Here is a 14,788-nt window from a genome sequence, read left to right as displayed (position 1 = left end):
CTGTGTGAAGAGCCAGCGCAATCTCACTTAATTGTGTAATGACGTCGAAAGTTCACGTGTTACATATATGAAATGCACATTTGCGGACGATTTTAAACAATGAACTGACACAAAGTATCATTTCACATACAACAACGTTGGAACGGTCCTCTTGACGTGATGACGTATTGAGTAAGGTCCCGCTGGTGCATCACCGGACCAATGGAAGACAAGAAGAATAAGACCCTTATGCCTCATTTGAGATCGTTTAGAGTCCTTTGAAACTGCAATTTTAAACTTCATTACAACTGTTAAGTGTTGGGGTCCATTAAAGTCCATTAAAATGAGAAAAATCCTGGAATGTTTTCCTCAAAAAACACAATTTCTTTTCCACTGAACAAAGAAAGACAGCAACATTTTGAATGACATGGTGGTGAGTAAATTATCTGGATTTTTTTTTTGAAAATGGACTAATCCTTTAAGGCTATACTAAGAGTTGGAGGGTTTATGGAAAGAAGCAACTATGTTTGATTTACAGAAATGTTGTTGCAGGACTAAAGACAATGATCAATAGTTAGCAAAACCATGATCAACTCTATATGGCACATGACTCCATTATTTAAAGTAGACAGCCTTTCAATAACTAAGATCAATTTCATTTATACAGTATAGCGCTTTTAACAACTGTTCATTGTACCAAAGCTTCACATAAAATAGAAACAAAGAAAACAGAGAAGGGAATGAAACAAGTCAGTTTTTTAAATGTTTTTTTACACAAAAATTGTTTAAAGCATATTGTGCAGCATAGACTGGATGTTTTCTGCAAAAAATAATTGCCTATATTCTTCAACTGTTAGCGTGGTAAAAGAGTCAAACTCAAAGTGAAGTTTGTTTTGTTGGATCCTGACTCATTTCATTATGGTCAAAAGCAGCATTTGTGTAGCCATTGACTGACATGTTATCATTTGGTTTCTTAAACCTCCTCTCAATTTTTTCCATGACTTCCTCATAGTTGTTGTCCTGGACGTCTGGACTTGTTTCCCATGCTTTAGCAAAGTCTGTCAAATCCTAACAGAGGGAGAAAACAGTTCAGTTTGCATTTGCAATAGATTTGGTCATTCGTAAAAAAGAAAAACCCTCTTTGTACCTCCTTGTCCTGACTGAAATCTGCTTGCATGAAGCCGTCAGAGCAGATGATCTCTCTCACTGATCGAGTAAGACCTGACTTCAACTTCTTGGGATCAGTTGGCCCTGCAGACACAAACATCACTTACCTTTCATGACGTGTACAGCAATGTAAATAGTTAACAATGTTCAAATTTAAAACTGTCAGGATCAAGCTTTAAGAGGATCAGCTTGGCCCACTTAACAGTACATTCACACAGGGCGAAAGCGTTAACGCTTGATGGAAGGCTTGATGCATGGCCAACAGCCAATCACAGTGGCCGCAACACATGCTCCGGTCTTGCATAAATGTAGTTAGCTGGCTCACACTAGGTTATTTGCATAAGGCGATCTGATTGGCTGACCCATGCATTGGTGGTTGAAAAGTTGAGAAATGTTCAACTTCTGCAGCGAACAACGGCAGTAACGCGATGTCGATGGATCCATAATTCAGTTCGGCACACCCATTGTGCCCCGAGTGAATGTACCGTTAGTGACAGTTCACATTTCCTTTCCGATTTCCTTTAGTTGAACTTTAATTACTCTCTTTTAAAGTACTTCAGTTAAGCCCTCTTTTGTTTCGTTTAGTTTTTGTGTATACCCGTGTTTGATTCTGTCTGTCATCTTTAGTAGTGTGTATATGGTTTAGATTGTGGATTTTTTTTGGACATTCTCCTAGTATTTGTTATCTGTGTCAAGTGTCTTGTATTGCTGCTATACACATTATGACAAGTAGCTTAAATATGCAAATTAGTAGCCTTAAATTCCCTAACAATTCTTAACCATCAAGTGGTGTTACCTGACCTGATTTAATGTTAGTTTGGGCACTTTGACATTCTATTTTAATTTTACTTAAAAAACTTTTTTTTAATAAATGTAACTACTTTCAAGTATTTTTTTTGTGGGGGGTGGGAATTACCTTATTTACCTCAATTACTTGATTACATGATTTTTTAAAAAACTTTATTCCTCAAATAATCCAGCCTGATCTCACAAGAATTCGTACATACTTTACGAGTTGGCTAATTCGTATTAATTCATGCGAAGTTAATCGTGCAAAATTGTACTATTCTCATGAAAAAACAACAACAAAACCGAACCCCTATCCCCAACGTCACAGGGGTCAAGGCAAATCATATATAAACAAAATGAATATGAATTAGCCAACTCGTAAAATATGTACGAATTTTGGTGAGATAGTGTTGAATAACCCCATACAACAAAAATATATTTCTTAAATATAATTTTAAATATATTCCAAAATATACAAAAAATATATGTACCAAAATATATTTTGAAATATTTTTACAAAATGTATTTTTTTACCAATATATTTTTGGCCTTTTTTTGTATATTTTGAAATATATTTTAAAAATAAATTTATTTAAAAGGATTTATATTCACGTTGCATTGAAAAACTATTACCATATATTTTCAACCGCAAAAATATACTTATAATTTTATATTTTATACGTACTTATATAATTTATACTCTTTATTCGTTAAAAAAAACTTTTGTATTTTGGCCAGGAAACATATAATTTTTTTCTGTATGGGTTGTAAAATTGAAATTAGAAATGTATATGTTACCCTGAAATACATTTTTTAAATATATATTAAAATATATTAATGTTAAAACTAAATATATTTTCAAATTCAAAAATATATTCAATTAAGCTTTACTTTCTACAAAATGTACTAAGCATATATTTAAAAAAATTGACATATGGGACTGTAAATCACAGTGAAAACCTTTAAATGTTGCTTAACCATTGTGCGGTTTTTGGCTTTGGGGTGCCACCTGTGTTTCTGTTTAGCCTTCCAAAGAAATTTATAGCACATATTTCTAACAAGGTTTCTAACAAGCTTTCTAAAATATTTCTTCTTGGTGGGGTCATTTAAATGTTTCTGCGAATGAAACAGCACCAACTATATTATAGATGAAAACTTGCCACCTGCAACAACCGCTGTTACTCATGCCACATAAAACTAAATTATGCTTTTGGTGTAAGAAAGTTTGTCTTATATTAAAAGTAGATATTTCTCTGAGGACAGCAGGCGTTGTCAGATTTATGATCTATAGCTTAATGTGGTTTCCTGCCAGTGAGTGATAGAAAAGAGCAGTTAATAAAACCTCTCTCTCTCTCTCTTACCAGTCAGCATTGTGATACATAGCCCGGCAGCCACGGTGCCAACAAAACCCACAGCACTAAAGTACAGATAGGACATGCAGTACCATGAATCAACCAGCCAGGACCTGAGCACAAGAAAGCATTAGTTTGCATTACTGTTTCATAAAAGTGCATTGTAATAGCGTAATTACACATCTAAACTAATGTCCACACTGCGAGCGAACCATGTGTAATGACTTAACACTACTAAACGACTAATATCATCATTGATCATTGCTCATTCATTATAGTTGCAAAAAACAGTATGTCTTTTTAGTATTTTTTTTTTTTTCATTAATAATACAAGCACATTGTAGGGCACCTGTCAGGGATAGTTGGAGTTAGGTTGGTTTCATTAGCTGTAATGTTGAGGTAACAGCCTGTAGTGTTGAGTTCAAGAGGATGTGTATTGTTACTGGATGCAGGGTAAATGAAGGAGCCCACACCGACCCAGAATGACAGAGCAATGCCCACAATCAGACCCCCAGCAGCCCCCTAGACAGAAAGAACAAAAGATACACAATAGACCAAATACGATGAATCAAGAAGATGACAAGGGTCCTGTCCCAAATGGCGCACTTCATGTGGACCTTAGGTCTCGTGGCTTTAGATTGCGCATGCTTGTTTAGTCTACAAGTCCGTAGGGTGTCCCATCTCTCATTTTTAAGCTCCAAAGTGTGCTCATCAGCGCCCCCTTTGCACCCTCGATGCAGTCTTTGTTGAAGACACATTACCAACCCCTTGAGAAAGAGCAATCAGCCGACGGATGGGAGTAGTTCACTACTTCTTTTCCTATTTCCGGCGTGACGCTCGAGTCCCAAAATACGACGTGGGCTTGCGTCAAGGGTCCCTAAGGTCTCCACTACATGATGTCATCAAAGTGTGGACCCTGAGGAAGTCCATAGCTGTTTCTCAATGTCAAGGATACTTCCTTGGCAGGACTGGTCCTTAAAAGTCACTTCCTTCAGACGAGGCTTCTCCATAGCATTCAGAGAACATGTAAATGGAACAGGCTAGCAAGTGCACGTCATTGCGTCATTACGTCAGTGAAAAGGTGTCCACGATCCTGCGTGCTTAGGATTGTGGGTGATTTCAGAGAGCGAAGAGCGCAAAGGCTACACATATGCATCCTTTCCTGAATATTGGATATTTGTCGAACGAAGGACTCAGTCCTTGGTTGAAATTCCAAGGATCCTCTACATTGGAACAGTCCTTCGACGGATGTCGATGAAGTAACATCCTGGAAGTTCGGGCTTCCAATGATCCTTCCTTGACATTGAGAAACACTTCATAAGTCCGGAGTGTGCCATTTGGGACAGGGCCAATATGTCAAAAAGCAACTGAGCTTTAGTGTATTGACTGCGTAGTTCACGACAATTTTGCAATAGCGCCACCCATTGGTCAAAATAGTTATATTTTCCAATACTCATCATCAGAACAACCTATCCTACAAGTCATACGCCATCCAGGTCATTTGTCACTTCCCTAAAATACCACCCATTGCCTAAAACCGCACCCCTACTGGCAGGAGGTGATGGCACAGAAACTTTGGCTTTAATCTAAATAGCAATCGTAAAAAATTTAGCTCAGTTGGTAGAGCCTCACATTAGCAGCTCAAATGTCATGGGTTCGATACCAGTGAGCACATATACAGATAAAAAAGTCAACATTGAATGCACTGCAAGTCGCTTATGCAAACTATCTTTTTAGATAAAAAGAGGGACCATGTGTAAAGTTCACACATTACATTAAACCGAAATCGCATCTTGGTGGCAACGGTCAAACGTCATTACACGCAACAAAAACTTTAAAAAGTCGTTTTTGGCTGCTGCACAGTCCTTGGAGTCAGCTTTTATTGACAACATCAGATGTGTTTACCCTTTGGTAAATGTAGAGTAACAGAAAGGTTGCATGAACTAAAATCACTTGGTTTTTGAAACTGTACTGTAGTACTGCCATTTGAAAGAGTATAAAGGAACCTTTATGTTAGTGACAGGAAACAGGATTCCCAGGGAAAACAATCCCAGCATTGGGCCCCCGCAGATGCCGTGGATACTGAGGGCCGCCTGAGGAACAGACCAGAGAAAAACATTTATTCACGGGAAGCCGTGCAGGATATGATCAGTTTAGTCCAGATGAGGATCATGTGAGCCACATACCTGCACAATTCCACCCATATATGAGGCACCCACAGCCATAGAAGTGCAGGCCACACCAAACACCACACCTAACAATATAGGCAATGTAGTTATATGGGTTAAATTAATACTAGTATTCAGTGCTTTTCTTAAATGAGCTCATTTAAGCGACCCATACTATTAAACTTATCCTGCAATAAATATCCAGCCACAAGACCACAATCACTAACTTGACCTCACAGGAATTTTTACAAGGTGGCTAATCTGTATGAAGTGAATCGCACAAAAATGAATGATTATTAGAAAAGGAAATCCTGAGTTCATTGGGGTGAAAAAAGATCATACAAAAACATATACATTTAATTGTACAAAATCATACGAATTAGCCCCCTTGTAAAATACGTCCAAACTCCTATGAAATTGTGTTGTAATTGCCCAGAATACCTGAGGATTGTTGAAATTGTGCTTTTATAGTAACATCCAGGTGCTTTAACATCTTTTAAGACTGATATTTATATAGTTGTGTTTACATGAAGACACGTAAGCTCTGGATAGCTGTGCTTCACCTCACCATCTGTTTGACCTGTGTCTGACTGTTAGAAAAGGCATCATAAAAATAAAAAAATAAAATGTTATATACATATACATACACTGAAAAAAAATATTCATTGAATCAATTTTTTAAGGTTAGTGGTTGCAATCAATTTATTTAAGCTACATTTAAACAAAAAAGATTAGTAAAGTAAAATGAAATATAAAACTTTTGTTTAAATGTAGCTTAAATAAATTGATTGCAACCACTTACCTTAAAAAAATGTATTAAATTCAATGAATAATTTTTTTCAGTGTATATATACTTTTCATTGCTGAAAAGTAACTTTTTTACTGCTATTTTATAAAAAAATATATATATATATAGCTAGCAAACTTTTTGGTTTGCTGTGATTGTGTATTCATTGTGCATTGCATTGATTGATCAAGAAAATGATTAGCTTATTAAAAATGACACATTTCTCATAGATTTACTTGATTAATGTCATAAAAAGGTTTGAATGCAGTAAATGTATTTACACAGCCCTTTGCTGATCCAGTTGGCCGCTCTGTTGGATAAATCTTTAAAACACTGACTCACAAAATCCTCGTACATCACCGTTGCCAAAGCATTTATACTGGCGGCTACCGTGCTGAAAGAGAAACAGAACGAGATATTCAAGCCTCCTTTTATAGTTTTATATAGACATGGAACTGGTGCTAGTTTAAACAAAGTCTTTAAGAAATATTCAGAAACATATTGAGCATAAAAATCTGTCTCCTCAACCCAATTCACAACAGTAAGCTCAAAATAATCATTTTTAGTTTGAGATGTCAGTTAAAGGGGACTTTTATAAGATTTTTTTAAGATGTGAAATCAATCTTTTGTGTCTCCAGAGTACGTATGTAAAGTTTTAGCCCAAAATACCCAACATTATAACATGATAAAATTGATACTTTGTAGGTGTGAGCAAAAATGTCAATTTTTTGGGTGTGCCCTTTAAAATGCTAATGAGCTGATCTCTCCACTGAATGGCAGTGCCGTGGTTGGATGGTGCAGATTAAGGGGTGGTATTATTATAATAAGATCCCCTTCTGGCATCACAAGGGGAGCCAAATTTCCTATTTTTTCACTTGCTTGCAGAGAATGGTTTACCAAAGCTAAGTTACTGGGTTGATCTTTTTCATGTTTTATGGGTTGCTAGAAGCACCGGGGACCCAATTATAGGACTTAAACATGGAAAAATGTAAAATTAAAAATGTTGTGGGAAATATCAGTTTAATTTCACTTGACTTTAATCCACATAAAGATACATAAAGTAAACCTGTATTTCAGACTTGATGGCTGTATAGATGCAAAAGTTATGGTTTGCTACATGTATGTAAAAAGTGTTTCTCTGCCTTAGTAGATTTAACAAAAATAAAATGAGTAAACTGTGTTCAAGTTTTTGAATTCTTATTTTTTTAATCAAAGTATGAGTTAAAATATTATAATAATTTGAATAATTTGAGTAATTCTAAGTGATCACATCATTTAGTAAATTAAACTTAATTTTATCATGTCTAATCCACTTAAATTTGTAAGAAGGAAATTAACTTAATAATTTTGTTTTGAACCTAATGATTTTATTATTAAACATAACCACAGTAACTAGGCAGTGGACTCGTAATTCTCAGCATGCTTTGCATGGGACTACATTTAGAGAGTATAATTTGAATTTAAACTCTATTTTATGTGTTTTTAACTAAAAAGAAAGACTTGTTAGTATTTAATGTTCATTTATCTTCGAGATTTGGAAGAGTTTCTGTTTTTTCTTTTCTGTTTTGTAGTTACCACTGTTCAGAAGACTGGTCATTGTGCATAGACTGCATACTGAAGTATGTCGCGCTTTAAAGCTGCCCAAACGAAACGGAGTGAGTGCGTTGATTCAATAAATGTTACGTGCCCTCATCTCACGGAATAAAAGAACAACAACAAACCATAAATAATATAATAATAATACAATTAATTAATAAATCAGAAGACGTTAATTTGTTTTTTTTTATTTAAATGTTACCTATTTTAATTAAGTCTGTGTATAATATGCTGATCTTTTTTTACATTGATTGTACTTAATTTATTTGCTTTTTCTTAAAATGCTACTTAATATTTTTGCATTCATTGGAATCCATATTAATCCATATTATTAAGTTGTCCTTACTCAAAATATCAGTTAGTTCAATAAACTTACAAAAATTAGTTGGAAAATGTTGCCTTCATTTTATTGAGTTAGATCCAAGTAATTTTGTACAGTGTAAGGAATTATTAGGGAAATTGTTATTTTGGGAACATCTTTATCAATGTTGTTGCGTATTTAACAAAACATGATCTCTATTCTAATATAACTAAGGGCGCGCTTTATATTATCTCCCACATAAGCATTTGATACATTTTATTTATTGTGGGCTTAGGGTCAAAAGTGTAATTGCTATAATACAATTTAATGGCATCTATGCACACAATAGTTGCACCGTATGCATTTATACTGTATTACATTTATGCATTTGGCAGATGCTTTTATCTAAAGTGACTTACAGTGCATTACATGGCATTCATTTTTTTTTTTTGTGATCCCTGGGTTCAAATGCATTACCTTTTGTACTGCCAACGCAAATGCTTTACCACTGAGCATCAAGTGCATCAAGTTGATGTATGTTACAAACACCTAATATAAAGTGTGACTGAAACTAAATTGTCAGCGAATGGAAAATAAAAAGATAAAATTTTACCTGAGAGTTCCACTGAATGCACATGCGACAAATAACCCTGGTAGTCCTGGAAATGCCCCGAGAATTTCCATTACAAAATATGGCATGATCTAAAGAGAAACAGACACAACAGTAAGTGTAAAAACTAGGTAAAAATAGCACATGAATGCCCTCTGATGTTGTGTTTACCTCTGGGAAGTTTAATGTACTGTAAGATTTTACTAATGCTACAAGCTACCGTATATTGCACATATATGAAATAAAATGTTTATAATTCAATATGACTATAGTATAAAAGCTGTTTGTTATGTCTTTTGGTGCATGTTTTGATAGACCTATAGGTGCGGTTTCCCGGACAGGGTTTAGATTAATCCAGGACTAAGCCTTAATTATTTTAGGGCATTTAAGTAGTTTTTAATAAACAATCCTTACAAAACAATACTGGTGTGCATCTTGAGACAATTTCTACAATGGAAACCACCCCATAGCATTTCCAGATGTTAACAGTACAAATGTTGGGCATGATCTCTCTGTTTATTGTTTTCCAGCAACATTTGCATAATAAACATTTGCACAGAAAAAAAATAAACTGTAAAATCAATGACATTTTGGTCAGATGCATCAGATAAATAAAGATCACCTGGTCAGGTGCAGAGACAAAACCAGCAGTCCACGGGTCACAGTTGGAGTAGAAGGCATACATGATGAGTCCCGACATCACAGCACAGAACAGAATAATCCACAGACCCAAAAGATTTAGATACAGGGCCCTGGCATTACACAAATAGGATGCCCTTTGATTTTTTTTTTTTACAAAACTTTGTCTGCATAAGCAACTGTTGCATATGTAAACAGATCATATTGTGTTTGCACCCAGAACTGTTTAAATTCTTCTAAATTAAATTTGTTTAACAGTGCTTAAGAGCTCAGATTGATTTCTGTTTTATGAGAATTCCTGATCCAGAATGGGAAATTGCATTACATGCTGTACTACATAAACACTGTAATGTCCGCTCACCAGCGTGCATGTTTCTCTGTTTTGCAGGAAATGCATCTTTGGATGGTAGATTGGTTTACCCCATAGATACCTAGCCAAGTAAACGTCCCGCCCACAGAAAGGGTCCAAAAAGTGTGTCGCCTTAGTGGATCAACATCAAAGCTGGAAGCAATAAAATGCAATGTTAAATCTCACAAGAAAAAAAAACATTTTATAAAAAGAAAGCCTTTTTGCATTAAGAAAATGAAGCATGATTTATCAGTGATATGAAACTTCAACCACAAAATTGCTTAAAGGGGACTATTTGTGTTTTAATGACACATACTGGAAAAACTACAGTACAGTACATACTCAAACACTTGCAGTCTGCCCCCAGCCTGAGATGCGTTCCAAACAGACGCGATCCCCCCTGCTCTGCTCGCACCCTGGATCAGCACAGTAAGGAACCCCACCACCATCACCACCATCTGGAAGGCATCTGTCCAGACCACAGCCTTAAGACCCCCCTAAAATATACACACACACAAGCTCTGTTACGCTGAATAATTCAAGCCAAAAAATAAAAACATTGATCATCTGTTAAAAATCATTTTTCGGTTGCGTTTGTTTTTATAACATTTTCTGCTGAATCAGTATTTCTGTAGTTTTTTTTTATAGCTAAGCACAATTTGTTATCTTTTGTGAAATGAACTGACCAGCAGGGTTAAGTTCAGTAAAGCTCATCCAGCTGAAACCACCATTCATGTATTATGTTAAAGATAGAGGAGTTTTTAACAAACCTGATATGTTCAAAAACACTCACCAATGTGCAGTAGAAAGTGCAGACAATGCCTGTGGCATAGATGGAACCCCAAAGATCAAAGCGTGTCACTATAATAAAACAATACAGCACATCATTATTCATTACAAAATACTATGTACTGTATAGTCTGCTATCATCCTATAGAGGTTGTTTACAACTTGACATTTATACATTTTGTCAATACTCGAATGCGATTGATGCACTGCAAATTCTAGAGGGGGTCGCACACCAGGCAAGAATCACAACACAGGTCACCATACACTGTAAAAAAAATCTGTAGAAATTACAATGTTATTGCAGCTGGGTTGCCGGAAATTTACCATAGATTTACGTTTATGTTATTTACTAGCAAGAGTTTGTTCAAAGTAAAATACATTTTAAATATTAACAAGTCTTTATCTTTACAGAATAAAACTATGCAATAACAGCCTCATGCAAAGCATTCTGGGAACCAGAAATCATCATCAACCTTTTTCTGTTTTTGCTTCAGATTTTGTTTTCCAGAATGTTTTGCTTGATACTGTTTTTTTTTAGTTTTACTCTGTAAAGACAAAGACTTGTAAATGTTTAATGTTCATTTAACTTTGAACAAACTCTTGCCAGTAAATAACATAAATGTAAATCTACGGTAAATTACCGTCAACCCAGCTGCAATTTCTACGGAATTTTTTTACAGTGTACAAATCCTTCTTGACTGTTTAAAGTCTCATGGGACATTTATACATCAATTCAGGTATTCTCCATCACCTTTTTAAATTTACTTTGAATGATGAAACAATTGTTTACACCAGTGGTTCCCAACCTTTTTCATTCCAAGGCCCCCTAGTTGCCCGCAACATATATTTGAATAGAATTAAATAGAACTTGGAATGACTAGACAGATGTATATTTGCTACTAAAATGGCCAAAAACATTTAGATTTTTTTTCTTGTTTTAGCTTATTTTAATGCTTGTTTTGTCCAATTATTAATATTTGAAGTCATTTTGAGGCCCCCTTGGAAATCAGACTGAGTGGACAGGATGCCAAATATGCTTTATTATCTCATTTGATTACATGTTAATGCAAACTGGTGAAATGATTGTTAAAATGATTTTTTTCAAAAATGTAGGCTACTTCTGTGGTTTGTGAAATTTAAGGAAAGCTGTGTTACTTGTTTTAAATCCAAACTGACCTTGATTCAGAGCTAAAGCAGGGGCATAAACCACCACACCAGTGTACAGAATCTGTGCAGTTTAAACAGAAAAGTCACCATTCAAAATCCAAAATAAACAAAAATGTATTTATTTAACATGAAAATACTTTAAATCACACTCACCGTTTGTACTATATAAATAAGGGTAGCAGCCACGCGGACCCCCTTACAGAAACGTAACTCCAGATACTGTCAGGAAAACACAAGAAACAAATCAGAGAACACATATATGACACTGAAGGCCAAACATAACTCGCACATTCAGTTCAATTTATTCTTCAGGTCGTGACCTCCAACCAAACCCAGCAGCATGATTCATATCTTCAGACCAAACTTTAGTTCAGTCCACTGTAATGATGTGCAGTTATTTCCTGTGCTGATGTATCTGATGCCTAAAACAACATCATGGGCTCTCTGCTCATTATATATACTGCATACTATATATTTTTTGGATGTAAAAATCCCAGTCCCTTGTTTGTCTTTTTTTTTCTTTGCATCACATGTGAAAAATAAAAAGAAACGTTTGGCTCCAGTTTTGGCAGTAAATAAGCACTGCATACCGCATTAGTTTATAATAGTAGGCTAGACTAAACACAACCAAAGCAAATCATACAAAAGGTTTTGATTTGTTTTGAAAGTTAAAATTGTCCTCCTGCTCAGTGGTACTGTAGAGCATTGTGTTAGCAGCTCAAAAGGTCATGCGTTTAAACCTAGGGAACAAACATACTCTGTATATTTGAATCGCCTGCCAAATGCATAAATGTAAAATTCTTGCTAGATACCTCATATGTGCTAGTGATGCCAGACCTGTAGAAGACAGGCAGGAAAAGCTCAGCCGTCAGGAACACCACAAACGTGTATGCGACCCCAAAGATGACGTACGAGGCACCGTATCTGTACACATCAGATGGGGCCCCAATAACCGTCACTGCAGACATAAAGCTGGCCGTCAAAGACAGAGCCACTGGCCCGCAAGTCATCTGACGCCCTCCGACCAGAAACTCTTTCGATGAGCCCTTCTTCCTTTCTTTGATAGCGAAGAAGACCCCAATACTGGAGGAAACCACAAACAGCAGGGCGAACACCACATAGTCCCCCACCTCAAATGTCCCCTCAAACTGCTCCATGTTTAGATCAGATTGAGTCAGACTGTGATCAGATACTGTAGTTTGGCTCAGGGATCAGGTGCCTCACGTGTTAATCATGTTAATCATTGAGTTTTTAACAGGTTAAAAATGCTTACGAGTAAAAACATAGGTGTAGGAGTCACATCAGTTACTAATTTTACTCAGAAAATTTGCAAAAGCTAAATAATTCTGCACTCTCAGATAAAAAGGTACAAGTTGTCCCTGGTATAAAAATACACTTCTGTAACTAAAAAGTACATACTGGTACCTCAAAGGTACATATCTGTACCTTAATAGGACATATTACCTTTTTAAAAGGTAGCGTCGCATTGACAAAAAGGTACACTTTTGTACCTTTTTTCTGTGTGTCTACAGTACCTGTTTTTTATTTATTAAGATCATCATGCACTTTGCAGTAAATATATAATAATAATAATATATAATATAAATAATGTTTATTTATTTATTCAGATGATCATCATGCACTTTGCAGTAAATATATAATAATAATAATAATAACAATAATATATAATATAATATATAATATAAATCATTTTTATTTATTTATTTAGATGATCATCATGCACTTTGCAGTAAATATATAATAATAGTAATAATAATAATAATAATAATAACAATAACAATAAAATATAATATAATATATAATATAAAAAAATATGTATTTATTTAGATGATCATCATGCACTTTGCAGTAAATATATAATAATAATAATAATAATAACAATAATATATAATATAATATATAATATAAATATTTTTTATTTATTTATTTAGATGATCATCATGCACTTTGCAGTAAATATAATAATAATAATAATAATAATAACAATAGCAATAATATATTATAGAATATATAATAAAAAAAAATATTTATTTATTTAGATGATCATCATGCACTTTGCAGTAAATATATAATAGTAATAATAATAATAATAATAATAATACATAATTAAATAAATATTTAATTATTTATTTAGATGATAATCATGCAATTTGCGGTAAATCTAATGAAACCCAGCATAAATATATGTTTGTTTTATAATATATATGTTTTTATGGTATTATTATTTTATGTTTATATTGTTTCAATAGAAAAGTTTGTAAAGTGCACCTTTTTGTTTTATTAATTGGTGATGTGGTTCAGTGGTTTTGTACATGAAACTCTGTAGCGTGACTTTTATCTTCACACACGTTTATAGTTAACAGTAATAGTAAATTATTTTCTCGTAATGTTCATCAAGCCAATAACTATTTTAAGCAGTCAAACACTTTTCACTTTTAGCATAGCTTAGCACAATTCATTGAATCTGATTAGACCATTAGCATCGCGCTCAAAAATAACCAAAGAGTTTGTATATTTTCCTTTAAAACTTGACTCTTCTGTAGTTCTGTGTACTAAGACCAACAGAAAATCAAAAGTTGTGATTTTCTAGTCAGATATGGCAAGGAACTATACTCTCATTCTGGTGTAATAATTAAGGACTTGAGGTTGTAGGGGAAAGGGGAAGGGACAAATAGCCCTTTAAACAAAACAATTTCAAACTAGGGTGAGTATAATATATGTGAGTATAATTCAAGTCTTTTTTAAGTTTTTAATGACACGTAATGTTTTGTTTTATGTTACAATCAATCTTGTGTTCATATTTACGTTCATATTTACGTTAAAAAAATCACTAAAGTTTGCTAACATATCTCGCGCTTCTAATTGCACAATTTTACAGCAACATAGACAAATGTAACATCCCAGTTCCCCCTGACTGAACGCGTTCGCATCCCTTCCAGAGGCGGCACACCAGGGAAAACTCCCAGTGCTTCAGTTTGCCAGTCCACTACAGCAATACGGCAATTGTGAGCAGACCGGGGGACACCGAAACATGAATAGATGGAGGGAGAGAGCATCTAAATGAGCAAATCTTT

The 14,788-nt window shown here is 34.6% G+C and overlaps 1 protein-coding gene across 1 annotated transcript; it reads right to left on the bottom strand.

Moving 5' to 3' along the window:
- Positions 1–488: 488 nt before the first annotated feature.
- Positions 489–12,850, bottom strand: slc5a12 (solute carrier family 5 member 12). Its single transcript, XM_065298046.2, has 15 exons — positions 12,506–12,850; positions 11,847–11,912; positions 11,703–11,754; positions 10,531–10,598; positions 10,080–10,234; positions 9,750–9,890; positions 9,372–9,501; positions 8,753–8,841; positions 6,524–6,636; positions 5,474–5,541; positions 5,294–5,380; positions 3,637–3,809; positions 3,297–3,400; positions 1,127–1,230; positions 489–1,047 (listed from the first exon to the last, which is right to left on the bottom strand). Exons 1-15 carry the CDS (start codon positions 12,848–12,850, stop codon positions 856–858), a joined length of 1,887 nt encoding a protein of 628 aa, XP_065154118.2. The 3' UTR covers positions 489–855.
- Positions 12,851–14,788: the final 1,938 nt, after the last annotated feature.

Source organism: Paramisgurnus dabryanus, chromosome 23, assembly GCF_030506205.2.
Source record: "Paramisgurnus dabryanus chromosome 23, PD_genome_1.1, whole genome shotgun sequence".
Classification (NCBI taxonomy): domain Eukaryota; kingdom Metazoa; phylum Chordata; class Actinopteri; order Cypriniformes; family Cobitidae; genus Paramisgurnus; species Paramisgurnus dabryanus.
This window is presented reverse-complemented; position numbering and strand designations above follow the sequence as displayed.